This window comes from Palaemon carinicauda, chromosome 32, assembly GCF_036898095.1.
Source record: "Palaemon carinicauda isolate YSFRI2023 chromosome 32, ASM3689809v2, whole genome shotgun sequence".
NCBI lineage: Eukaryota > Metazoa > Arthropoda > Malacostraca > Decapoda > Palaemonidae > Palaemon > Palaemon carinicauda.
The window spans coordinates 26,251,333-26,265,346 of NC_090756.1; the positions used below are offsets into that span (position 1 = coordinate 26,251,333).

The following is a 14,014-nucleotide window of genomic DNA, read 5'->3' on the forward strand; positions in this document are numbered from 1 at the left end:
GTAACCTAGGAGCTGTATCCTTACCTACTTGCCAAGCAGGGAGGGGGCTATGCGCCTGAAACACCCCCAAGGCAATCGTATCCTTCGCTTACCCTAAGACTAGGGTTAAGCACCCTCAAACACCCCAATATCCTTTGCTTATCCTAAGACGAAGTCTCAACCCTGTTTGTTTCTCAAACGGCTTCAATCCTACCAAGACCCTCAAACACCTCAATATCCTTTGCGTATCCTACGGCTAAGTCTCAACCCTGTTTGCCTCTCAAAAGGGTTTCAATCTTAGCAAGGTAACATTAGGTAATAACCCATTAAGTTATCACAACCAATTGTCCGAAAAATACGAGCGAATTGCTACACAAAACATGTACCCAATGAATCGCGTAAACACGAGAATGGTTATAAATGGTTTCAAATTATTGGAGCCAAGATACAATGTCTACCAAAGGTCCTAGAGCTTTCAAATATACGACCCCAAGCCTATACAACAAGCTCCCACTAGACATTTGAAAGACAAGAAGAAACCGCAGTCTTTCTTGTTTTCCAAGTGCTTCGATAATGTGAATTTGACAATTAACACAGAACATGCTGTATAGTACTCCAAATACAGTACCTAAGAATTTATACGACAAACAGATCTTGTATGCCTTGTAGGTGCAGGTTTCCCCTATGCGATGAAGCCAGGAAAATGGCCCTTAAAATATACATTGTAAATTTTAAAACTATCTTGATATTGCATTTATAACCGAGATGTGACCAGAATCCCGCTTTTTTTAACTTTTGTGAGTTTTGTTCCCCTTCATTCATGTTTGTCCCCTTTTTTGTGTGCTACAAAAACAAAACCGTCCCTATTTTATTGGAAAAGTACCGATATGCAGTTTAATTTTGCCACTTTACTAACTGGTAACTTCTATTGTCTTCTCCGACTGCTACAATACATAATGAAGTGAATTAAATGAATATCATAGACCACAGTGTATAAAAAGCACCCGTGTGCAGCTGCTGATGTCAGCAGAATAACGGGCCGAGATAGTCACCAAGGGTACGATGGTATTTTAAATATATGTATATGTATATATATATATATATATATATATATATATATATATATATATATATATATGAAATGTCCCCCTATTACAGAAAAAAAACCTGATCACATTAGACCAAGATAAATATTCCCTACCCTAAACCCCTGGTTCCAACTAGTCTCTCGTTATCGGCATATATATTACAGTATGTTGTATCTCGCTAGTTATTCATCAGCCACAATAATAAATGTCATTTTCAAATTAACAGGAAGATTTCCTATAGGAAGAACATTAATTTTTATTAGAAAATATCATTCTGACCGTAACTATAATAAAACCAATTTACCGCATTCAAAAAATTGACATACTGTATATAAGAAAGTTTACGCCTGTCCTAACATACTACACATATCCCATACCTATAAATACTCCAAGAACACTTATAAGCTAAACTATAACAATTGTCCTACAGTGAATATATACAGACATACCCCCTAGGCTAAGAATAATGTGAAATTTGATGTATTTCTATATTTATCATTCCAATATAAAGACGAAAAGGTTAATAGGCCTGCTGATAATTTTTTTGGATAAGTAAGGCATAAATATCTTAATATAGGATTTTATTTATATTGAAAATTATGGACAAAGGCAAAATTTAAAAAAAAAAATAACCATATAAATTTTTCGAAAAAAATGAAAGATTTCTGAATACTTGAAATCTGTGATATAAAATGTTAAATAACATAATAACAATAATAATGATTTCAATATATAAAGATGTATTCTTTATCTATATATGAAAATACAATAAAAATATAAATATAAATTTTTGAAAAATTAAAATATTTGTAACTTAGAATTTGATAAATGTTAGAAATTAAAATCATAACAATAACAATTAAATTAATACATAAAGATGTTGTATTCTTTATTTATATGAAAATACAATTAAAATATAAATAAATTCGTCCAAAAAACAGTTAAATCATGAACCCAGTTTCAAAGGTCAACGTGTCAAAAATACATCAGTTAAAAAATTTATAAAAATCTTCCTCTAAACCAATCTTCTAATCCACTTCACGGATTTCTTACCAATCACACAATCGTCACTCATCTTCCCTTGGATTTGATAGATGAATTTAATCCCAATCACTTAAATAAAAGAAACAATTTATGAAAATAAATCCGTAAATGAAGATTGTGACTTCACTCGGTTGTGTTTCCCTCCTGGAGTCTTGTGCAGTATTGCCAAATGGGTGTGTAAAAATCCCCAAAACTCATGATTTAAAAATCCCCAACACCTAAAAAATCCCCATTTCCATATATGTTTTCCCTTCTGTATTGATCATGTAGGCTTTAATAATATATAAATTAATTAATATACTTCATATAAGCAAAAGCAAACTAATTATAACTATATAAATGTTTAAAAGTCTTTGTTTCTTCATGGAAATTTGTACTGAATATCCCCATCAGACACCCAAAATCCCCAAATCTAGGGATAAATATCCAAACCTGGCAACACTTGAGTCCTGTGTCAGCTCAGCTGTTCGCGCGCCGGGAAAATTTCGCGGGAAGACTTCTGATTGGTCGATTAAATCGTTTATAAACACTGCTGGGAACCAATCAGAATCGAGTAATTCATTTATAAACAATAGTTTTAACCAATCAGAACCTCGATATTTATTGATAGATAATCCTTACAGCCAATGAGAATTAAGATATTTCTCGAAACTTCCCCTAAGATAGGGGCTAATTTTCTCCCTAGCACTCATCAACACAATCTAAAATCAGTGCTATATATATTTCTCTGCTTTCTAGTTACATTATAAAAGGTAATTAATTTCAGGAATTACATTTTTGTAATCATAAATAATGAAATTTTCCTTAAAGCATCAAACTGATTTTGAAAACTTATCCCCCAAATCCCTAAATTTTTCTGATTTTGGAATAATTCCCCTAAATGTAGAAGCCATGATCTAAGTGTCAACAAGCTTAAATACAAAATATATAATAAAATCGTATATAAATTAAATCTAAAACAATGAAACCATATTGATATTAAATTAAAAAAAACTTTTTGAACTATTTAGTAATAGATAATCCTCACAGCCAATGAGAACTAAGATATTTTCTCAGGTTCTCATTGGGTAAATAGATAATCCTCACAGCCAATGAGAACTAAGATATTTTTCCAGGTTCTCATTGGGTAATGAATCCATTTGTAAACAATGCTGGACCAATAGGGGATAAAAAATTCGCTTCGTAAGAGTCTCATTTTTTAAACCAATCAGAATCAAGATATTTTTACTTAAAAGAAATCTCATTGGATATAATACCTAACCTCTTGACGAAAACCAACTTAACGAACACATTACCTCCAGCTGACTGGCCCGTCAGGAAGCAAGGAATCAAGAATTTCTCGGATAATGTCCGTATTTTAGGTTATATTTTGTGCTAAAATGGAAGATGAAGAGCAGGAATTGGCACAAATGGCTGACTTGGTTCATATTGAGATTGGGAGGAGAGAAAAGCGGCCTCTTTGTAATCGGTGTAGGTAAGTATTAAGGGAAATGTATGGGCAAATGCAATATGATTATGTTTTACTCTTAGGTAATGTCTAATGTATACCATATTTCGCTATTTTTAAGGTCCTGGAGTATTATTATTTCTTGTGCACCCACTTTTTATACTTCTACTTGATATATTCCCACTTTATTTCTTCCAATTGTGAACTTCATAGTACAATTGCCCCCCCCCCCTAGTTCTTCAGCTAAGTATGGGGTTCCCAGCCCCTGTGCTCCGCCAGTATGGCCCAAATTTAATCAGTAATAATACGTAATCTCATAGAAGTAAGATTGGAGTAAGCTCCGCAAAATTGGCGAATCACCAATTTCCGTTAATCAAATAATTGACGTGCCGACCTACATTTTATGTGCGACAACTTCTGTATCTTCATAAATCCGCTGAAATAAGTCATAGTCAAATTGGTAAATATTGTCCCGTGTGCTGCCGCTAGCAAACATGGATACCTCTCGTTCCCCTGCCTGACCTAGGACACAGTAGGCTCCAGTATCTGGAGCCTTTGTATATCAGCGGCCAGTTCCTCCCACTTACATGGAAAATGGACACCAACTAACCTAAACTTCCCCCCTTAACCTACAGGCCGTTTTCTTACCTACTAATGGCGGGCTAATGCCCTCTTGCGACCCCCCCCCCTTACCCTGCTGTATACAGGTGCCGTTATTATACATACACCCTCGGTGTCCTTACTTAGCCAAAATAGCCCACTTGGATAGCTTTTCTCATTTATCTAACATTTTTGTATGTGAAATTATACCATTGGTTAAATTTGGTCATGGCGCAGGCTCTGTGTGGTTAAATTCTGGTACCCTTTGTATATCAGCAGCCAATTCCTCCTGCGTGCGCAGTAAATGGGCACCAACTAACCTAAATTTCCCCACCTAACCTAAACTACAAGTCGTGTCCTTACCTACTTACCTAGCGGGGGGCTAACGCCATCCTGGAACCCCGCCCCCCTTACACTGCCGTATTCTTAATCGGTCGTCTCCATGCATACAGGTGGCCGCTATCATACATACACCCCAAATTTTGACCTTCTCCATCATTATTATTAGCATAAGATAGTTATTTTGTTCCTTTTCTTTCTTTTTTTTTTGCACAAGAAATGTAAAATTAGTTTCTACGAGATATTTCTTGACCCGTTTACAATGACATAAGAGTTCATAAGAAAAATTAAACAATCTGAAACATTTCCAAGAATAAATTGCAACTATTTTATTAATTGCTCAGCTACAACCATGGTTAGAAAAGAAGGATGCTATAAGCCCAAGGGCTCCAACTGGGAATAATAGCCCAGTCAAGAAAGGAAACTAAGAAATAAACTAAAAGAGAAGTAATTAACAAGTAAAATAGAATATTTTAATAACAGTAATAACCTTAAAATAGGCCTTTCATATATAAACTATAAAAACTCCAAAAAGGACAAGAGGAAGAGAATAAGATAGAATAGTGTGCTCGAGTGTACCCTCAAGCATGAGGGTACTATTATTACTGGCTACACATGATAAGCATATGTAAACTGATAGGAATTGCATTTAAAACTATGTTTATGAATGGGTTGTTTACTATCTAAAGGTAAGCCTAGATAATATTCCTTTCCCGTAAGGTAATGGCTCATTTTATTTCAGTCGACCCGTCGGCGTTTGCTGGTGCTCCAGCTTAGGATGTCACAGAGTCCAGACGTCCTGTCGGGTCGTCATCCTCCAGCACCCGCACGAAGAAAAGCGATGTCTCCGCACGGCCCCTATTCTGCAAGCCGGACTGCCCCAGGGGGCTTACGTGGAGGCCAAGGGGAAGCGGTTCTCTTTCACGAGGTAGGAAAAAGTAACCGAACTTGCTTGCTGTAGATTATAGCCAACAGTTCTCGTTGGCACAGACCATTCCCTTGGTCGGCCCATAGAACCACAGTAACCGAACTTCAAAAGTTCAAACTTATAGCGAATGTTTTAATGTTGAACAGTCTGACATAAATATCTTTTCATAGTTTATGTATGAAAGATTCATTTTAATGTTACGGTTCTTAAAATATTTTAATTGTTCATTACTTCTAGTAGTTTATTTCCTTTCCTCACTGGGCTACTTTTTCCTGTTGGAGCCCTTGAACTTATATCATCCTGCTTTCCCAACTAGGGTTGTAACTTAGCAAGTAATAATAATAATAATGGTAGTATTTATAATATTTAATATTACCGTTTAGTATGATATGACCGCGGAGGTAGCAGCAGTAGGGGATTCAGCATTATGAAGCTTCATCTGTGGTGGATAATTTGGGAGGGTGGGCTGTGACACCCTAGCAGTACCAGCTGAACTCGGTTGAGTCCCTTGCTAGGCTGGGAGGAACGTAGAGAGTAGAGGTCCCCTTTTTGTTTCTGTTTCTTTGTTGATGTCGGCTACCCCCCAAAATTGGGGGGAAGTGCCTTGGTATATGTATGTATGTATGTATGTAGTATGATATCTTCATGGTAGTTCGCTTTATTTTACAGGTTCCCCCACTTGGAAGAAATACTGACAAGTGAGAATTCTATATTAATGTACCCGGGAGAAGTAGCCATGGATCTGGAGTCCCTCCTGCCGATAGGTAATGGCCAACCGCCTTATAATATCATAATCATCGACGGAACCTGGCAGCAAGCCAAGTCGATCTACCATAATTGCCGTCATCTTCACTCCCTTAGGCAGGTGAGGCATACATTTTTATTCTTTTACGAAGAGATTTGCAATTAAAATGAGATATAGAACAGTTTTTTGTAGTCATTGATATTGTTTATTTTGAGCTTAATCGTGTGAGGGTCTACTTTGGAAGGAACAGTTTTTCATGGTGCTTTAATATTGTTTCTTTCAGGTTTTATTTTGCAGGGGTGTGTAATATCTCAATCATTGTTGCATATAGTTATGTATTAGACAGTGCCGAAACTCCTCGTAAAAACGTACATATGGAAAGGCTGCTCTATGTTTTTCTTCCTTTTTTTTCATTGCATAATCATACAATATTTATCCAGAATCTTAAATATTTGTTCCAAAGCAAAATCAAATTTAATGACATTTGTTCCCAAAACAAAAACGAACTATCATCCTTTGAAATGAATACTTCAGCACAAACTAGAACAGCCGTTGAGTTGTTAACGAGGTAGTTATGGCAAGCAACGACAGGTTCCCACTTGCCCACTTTTTACAAATATGATATTTGCTCCAAAACAAAAACAAACTTTCATATTTTGAAATAAATACTTCGGCGCAAACTGGAACAGCCGTTGAATTGTTAACGAGGTAGTTATGGCAAGCAACGACAGGTTTCCACTATTTACAAGTATGATAAAATTTGCTCCAAAACAAAAACGAACTTTCATCCTTTGAAATAAATACTCAGCGCAAACTGGAGCAGCCGTTGAATTGTTAACGAGGTAATGTAGTTATGGTAAGCAACGACAGGTTCCCACTTGCCCACTTTTTACTAATATGATAACATTTGCTTCTAAACAAAAACAAACTTCCATACTTTTAAATAAGTGCTTTGTTGTAAACTGGAACAGCCATTGAATTCTTAACGAGGTAGTTGTGTAGTTATGGTAAGCAACGACAGGTTCCCACTTGCCCACTTTTTACTGATATGATAACATTTGCTTCTAAACAAAAACAAACTTCCATACTTTTAAATAAGTGCTTTGTCGTAAACTGGAACAGCCATTGAATTGTTAACGAGGTAGTTGTGTAGTTATGGCAAGCAACGACAGGTTCCCACTTGCCCACTTTTTACTAATATGATAACATTTGCTTCTAAACAAAAACAAACTTCCATACTTTTAAATAAGTGCTTTGTCATAAACTGGAACAGCCATTGAATTGTTAACGAGGTAGTTGTGTAGTTATGGCAAGCAACGACAGGTTCCCACTTGCCCACTTTTTACTGATATGATAACATTTGCTTCTAAACAAAAACAAACTTCCATACTTTTAAATAAGTGCTTTGTCGTAAACTGGAACAGCCATTGAATTGTTAACGAGGTAGTTGTGTAGTTATGGCAAGCAACGACAAGTTCCCACTTGCCCACTTTTTACTAATATGATAACATTTGCTTCTAAACAAAAACAAACTTCCATACTTTTAAATAAGTGCTTTGTCGTAAACTGGAACAGCCATTGAATTGTTAACGAGGTAGTTGTGTAGTTATGGCAAGCAACGACAGGTTCCCACTTGCCCACTTTTTACTGATATGATAACATTTGCTTCTAAACAAAAACAAACTTCCATACTTTTAAATAAGTGCTTTGTCGTAAACTGGAACAGCCATTGAATTGTTAACGAGGTAGTTGTGTAGTTATGGCAAGCAACGACAGGTTCCCACTTGCCCACTTTTTACTGATATGATAACATTTGCTTCTAAACAAAAACAAACTTCCATACCTTTAAATAAGTGCTTTGTCGTAAACTGGAACAGCCATTGAATTGTTAACCAGGTAGTTGTGTAGTTATGGTAAGCAACGACAGGTTCCCACTTGCCCACTTTTCACCTTGGCCGTCTTCTGGAAGGACGTGTAGCAGTGGTTCCCCAATTGGCTCTTTAGCTGATCTATATTTTCTTTACTTTTGGTTTGTTTTGAGGGTTATTAGATATCTCTCTCTCGTGACATGCAGAAGCTGTTTGCATGTCGAATTTGGTAAATTTTGCCCTAGGGAAGGCCTAACTTGAATTCCATACCTATGGTTTTCAGCTACTAAAGTCAGCAAATAATCAGGTTTCATATGAAATAGATGTCAGATTATTATAAATGTTGTTTTGCTTATTGTATTAAATGTTTTACTGTATTACTGTATAGTATTTGTTTATCTTATCTGTTAATTTTAGTTGGATTTGTTTCTATCTCTGAATGTTTTTAAGTTGGGGACATTCTGTTTTCGTTGTATCTGGAAAAAACATATCCATAATAAAGAACTTGGGTTTGTATAATTAGGAAAATAACAAATGACTTGAAAATTTATCACGTTCTGTCCTCAATTTTGCATCTACTTAATTCTAAATTTTCATCATTTCAGGTCAAATTATCAGGAAAGTACACGAGCGAGTACGTCATACGGACTCAGCCGACCGAAGACGCTCTCTCGACCGTGGAAACTGCGGCCATAGCGCTCGCAACCCTGGAGAACGACTGGTCTATTTACGACACGCTCGTTCGGCCCCTACAACTACTCTGTCAATATCAGGTTAGATTTTAATGCTTACAGTTTTATTCCGGCGTTACCAAGTTGTGGAATGATCTTCCTAATCGGGTGGTTGAATCAGTAGAACTTCAAAAGTTCAAAGTTGGAGCAAATGTTTTTTTGTTGACCAGGCAGACAAGAGTCTTTTTATAGTTTATTTATGACATATTTGTTTTTGATGTTGTTAATAGTTTATATATGACATGTCTGTTTTGACGTTCTTACTTATTTTAGAATGATTTATTGTTAATTTGTTCTCTTCATTTATTTATTTCCTTTCCTCACTGGGCTATTTTTCCCTGTTGGAGCCCCTGGGCTTATAGCATCTTGCTTTTTCAACTAGGGTTGTACAGTGAACCCTCGCTACTTCACGGTTCGACCATCGCGGATTCACCACTTCGCGGATTTTTTTCATAACCCATGTCTATACATATATTGCGGATTTTCCGGAAATATCGAAAATACCGCGATGTGACCGATGGTGCGAGATTGGAGAAAGTAAGGAAAATTGAATCATGATTGATTTTCAATATAAATGAAACTTTGAGGAGCAACAAAGATATCATTTGTTAGAGAGATAGAGAGAGGTAAGGAATGGGAGGTAGTGAAAAGTAGCCCACACACACAGAGAGAGAGAGAGAGAGGTAGAGAGGTAGAGAGAGAGAGAGGTAGAGAGAGAGAGAGAGAGATATAGGTAGAGAGAGAGAGAGAGAGATAGAGGGGGGTTTAAATGTAATAAACAAAAAAATTTGATAGGTTATAACACATTGGTGCTTATGTAATATCAACTGTATACTGTAGACGGTTTGAATAAGTTAAGAAATGGTATAAATGATACTTTGTTAGTGTATTCGTACACACTCAAGAGCGGCAGCTAGATGACAGCTGATCTAATCACAGCCAAAAGTAAAAAAAAAAAAGTCAACAATACTCGATTTTTAAAACACACCCGAAATTTAAAAACAAAAGTACACACTTTCTTAATGTGCAATTAACTATTTAAAGAGTGGCAATTTTCTAGAATAAAATGATATTTCCCAAAAAATAGTGGTTTGCTGATGAAATCGGATGCCCTATTTTTAGCTATGATTGAAATGGATGTAGACTCGGCCTAATTATTTCATTTCGTATTTAATTGACACTAAGAAAACTAATTTTAGTTTCTTCATCTAAATGTAAGTATTGTATAACACGAGAGAGAGAGAGAGAGAGAGAGAGAGAGAGAGAGAGAGAGAGAGAGAGAGAGAGAGAGAGAGCTATTGTAATCAAATGGCGTGTTTTTGTTTCGTGAGAATTTCATCGCCACGACTTTAACAACAACATACTGTACTGAACTTTACAGTAATATACAGTACAGACTACTGTAATATGATAAAGTAAAATATTTGTAATCTATTTTATATGAAATGGGGCTATTTTTTTTTTTTTTAAATTTACATTTACGTATGTAAAACAACTCTCTCTCTCTCTCTCTCTCTCTCTCTCTCTCTCTCTCTCTCTCTCTCTCTCTCGTAGATTGTTTTCCTGCTTTGCTACGTATGTATGATTTTATATAGATACGGTAAATAATATTTGTAATAACATATTTTATAAAAGCTTTTACTGTAATATCATTATTTATCACTTTCATCATGCGGGTTAAATTCCTTAGTTTGTTTACTGAGCGTACTTTATGACGCCGTCGTTTCAGGCGGCGTCATAAAGAAAAAATTTCATTTGGAAGTCCTAAGAAAAATTAAGTAAAACATTAGTAATAACCAAATCAACATACTGTACTGAATAATCAATATAATTGATGCAAAAACTAACCTATAAACAGATGTGTAAATGCGTTTGTTTCTTCATTAGGATCAGAGATAAACGTAAACAAAACATTGGTTGCCATTTTTTATCGTGCTTTTTGGCGTGTTTAGGAAACGCATGATATAAAGTCGCCTTTAATATTTGTGCCTGGTTTAGTTTAGGGTACTGTATTACATGCATTAAGTGTTCTGTACATTAAAGGGTAGTTTGTTAACAGTACTACGTACAAGGGAAGGTTTTAAAAGTCTGAATATACATGTTAAATAAATAGGTAAATATGGTGTTACTACTTCGCGGATTTTCACCTATCGCGGCCGCGTCTGGAACCTATCTACCGCGATAAACGAGGGTTCACTGTAGCTTGGATGGTAATGATAATAATGATACAGCAGAGTTTCTTGTGAAAATAATGATTTTATGTTACTCTATTCATTATAATGCTTATTTTCAACAAATTATTTCTTCAAAGCAATTATTTTTTATGAAATTTAATTAAAAAGAGAAGTCTAGTAATATCAGTTAAGATTTTAATGAATACAGCATAGCTCCACTCCTTGTGGAAATAACTTTTAATTTTTACTTAATTCATAATTAAGCTTATTTTCAACAAACTCATTCTTCAGAGCAATTATTTTATATAAAAATTTAATTTAAAAAAGCTATTGGTTTGATCCTGGCAGCTTGAATAAGTCCAGTATTTTTCTGCTTCTAAAAAGCACATTTTACAGGGACAGTTGCTGTTTGAAAACCTTGCCTCAAAAATAATAGAGTATTGTGACCACCCGTCACTTAGCCTGTTAAGGATCTAAAACCAATTTCTTCTAATAATTTATAATTAATAAGTCATCAGTTCCAAGACTAGCATGTGAAGTTAGATATTTGATTAAGGAGAAAACTTAATGTAATAATCTTGTACTTTTTTAACCACAAAACGCAATTTGTTTTGGTTGATCAGGTTGACAAAAATCTCAATAGTTTATATAAGAATATTTTAAAAATGTAACTCAGTTTATTCTTTATTTCTCCACTAACTTCCCTGCACTGGGCTGCTTTCCCTATTGAAGCCGTTGGGCTTGTAGCATCATGCTATGGTTGTAGCTTGGGTAGTAATAATAATAAAATTTATTCTTGCACTTAAAATGCACATTGCTTAGAATATTTTACAATCAGTTTGTCTCGTCATAAAAAGCCTTCACAAACTTTATTTCTTTTTTCAGATGAAACACGGAGCAGTACCCCACCACAGCAAGGAGTACATGATCGTCTCCGGGCGGTACAAGAAACCCCTTGGGAAACGCACGTACAAGAAGCTACGCAAGTGCGGGGCCAAGCAGGAGGAATCCCTCTCGGACTTCCTGGACTCCCTGAACATAACCGAGAGTAAGAAGAAAGAGGGCTCTGATCCCGATGCGTTAGACAAGGAAGACGGAGATGAAAAAGTGAACGATAATTTGGAGGAGACAAAGGTATCGACGGAAAACGAAGAGGAGGATTCCTGCGAAACGGCTGAGGAACCTAAAAATAGTAGCGACACCACAGGATCTGTCGACAGCATTGATGATATCAGATGATACGACTCTGAATTTAAAGGAATATCTACGTTTTTCACTAGAAATTTATATATCGAAGAGTTACTTTCAGCTAGCAAGTTACTCATGCAAGTTTTACTAGCCAGTTGACATCCTCTTAAGGATTTTTTTCAAAGATTTAAATGGCTTCAAATATACAGTATTAGTAACTTCGCTAGTCCGAATTTTAGACTCACGCAATAAACCCTTTGAATCACGTGATTTTAACGCCGTAAATTGAATACATTATGCAGAATGGCAATCTAGACCTTTCGATTGTATTTGTAGTGTAGTGCTATGTCAGGATTGATTGATTTCTGATTTAAACAGGTTGGTGTATATTTAAATTAGTGATAGTCATTAGCATTTTTACGTGAGGATATTTTAATTTGATTTTTAATTGTATTTAAGAAAATATTCCTTCAAAATTTGCCATCTGGCTTAGTTAATTTTCTCTTTTCGAGTTGTGTTATCAGCTGTTTATATTATTTATTAAAAACATCTTTTGACTATTGGTACATAAAAGGTTTGTTATTTATCCAAATTTTGATATGGTTTGTGATATATCCATAATTTCTGTTTTGATAATTCATTCTATTTGATTATGAAAAATCTTAACAAATGGATATAATTTATACAACAATGGTAATTCTTTTTAGGTGAAGCAGTGTCGTCACCTTAAAATGTTTGGTGGAATAGTTTTCTTGTGTAATACCACTTCTTCAACAACCAAAGCTAATCAAATAGTCTTTTTTGTTAGATAAAAATTCTGATTGTCATTGATAGTAAATTTCCTTTTAAATTTGTTATTGGAACTTTAGTTAGCACAAGAGGTATTCAACTTTTAAAGTAACATCATAATTTGCTTTAGCATGAAAATTTTAGCGAGTTAAAAACTAAATAATCAGTAAAGAATTTGAACAAATATTTGGATGTTCTTTAAATTTCAAAAAGCTTTAGACTTCACAGAATTGGGAGCACTGCAAACTCCTTGGAAAAAGCACTTAAAATCATTTCTATGTCTTCACACTAACTGAAAGAGGTTAGCTTAAAGAGCGTTCCTTCTGCTTCTATCTTTTAAAATCGTCAACTATAAACTCTTAAGCCCAAGTCGAAAATCCTTTCTCATGCAAAGGAACAACTCCATACCAGTCTATTTCCTTGGCCTTCGTCCTACCAGCCCCCTAGGATAGTAGGACTGTCAATGCATATAAGGTCCTTCAAAATGTCCTTTACCTTCTTTGCTTCTCAGCCTCTCGACTTTTACATCATTGTTGTGGGCTGATCGGTAACGTCTCTCCCTGGTGTTTGCCTGACGGGGATTAGTGTCCTGCTCAGACTCTTTAGTGTCTGCAAGCTTACCATCCTTATGAGCTAAGGTTGCTGGGGGAGCCTAAAGGTCTATCTGCCGAGTCATTACCAGCCACTGCCTGGCCCTCCCTGGTCGTAGCTCTGGGAGGGGACATGGGTGCTGATCATATATGGTCAGTGTCTAGGGCATTGTCCTACTAGCTAAGACAATGTCACTTCCTCATGAGCAGCCTTTAAACCTTTATGAACTAGCATTGCCATAAATCCTTCAACCTACTAGATTAAAATAAAAACACGCAAAAATATATACTTATAATACTTGTATTATGAATATCCTCCTGATATCAGAAGTAAGTATTAATGGTCTGCAATATGGAATTTATATTGATACATCCAAACCTTTATCCGCAGTAGTAATACTTTACTCTGAGTTCAACTGAATCTCACCAAAGCTTCTGTTAACATAGGGTAGACCTAACCTGAACCCCACGACAATGATTTCTAGCTACAAAAGTCAATGAATA

At 35.5% G+C, this 14,014-nt stretch overlaps 2 protein-coding genes across 2 annotated transcripts in view; one reads left to right on the forward strand and one right to left on the reverse strand.

The window, feature by feature from the left end:
• Positions 1-2,263, reverse strand: part of LOC137625356 (dentin sialophosphoprotein-like) — a 30,379-nt gene extending 28,116 nt beyond the window's left edge. Inside the window, exon 1 of the mRNA XM_068356216.1 lies at positions 2,121-2,263. Within this exon, the coding sequence (XP_068212317.1) occupies positions 2,121-2,142 (22 nt within the window). The 5' untranslated portion in view covers positions 2,143-2,263. The remainder of the gene's footprint in view (positions 1-2,120) is intronic.
• A 1,132-nt stretch (positions 2,264-3,395) lies between these two features.
• Dtwd2 (DTW domain containing 2) lies at positions 3,396-12,704 on the forward strand. Its single transcript, XM_068356642.1, has 5 exons — positions 3,396-3,585; positions 5,240-5,425; positions 6,095-6,290; positions 8,644-8,811; positions 11,829-12,704. The coding sequence occupies exons 1-5, from the start codon at positions 3,491-3,493 to the stop codon at positions 12,180-12,182; spliced, it is 999 nt and encodes a 332-aa protein (XP_068212743.1). The 5' UTR covers positions 3,396-3,490; the 3' UTR covers positions 12,183-12,704.
• Positions 12,705-14,014: the final 1,310 nt, after the last annotated feature.

Bases quoted from the DNA above. Each gene is read 5' to 3' on its own strand.
- Dtwd2 (XM_068356642.1), top strand. From the start codon at position 3,491: ATGGAAGATGAAGAGCAGGAATTGGCACAAATGGCTGACTTGGTTCAT. The intron at 3,586-5,239 runs GTAAGTATTAAG...ATTTTATTTCAG, and splicing joins CCTCTTTGTAATCGGTGTAG to TCGACCCGTCGGCGTTTGCT. The intron at 6,291-8,643 runs GTGAGGCATACA...TCATCATTTCAG, and splicing joins ATCTTCACTCCCTTAGGCAG to GTCAAATTATCAGGAAAGTA.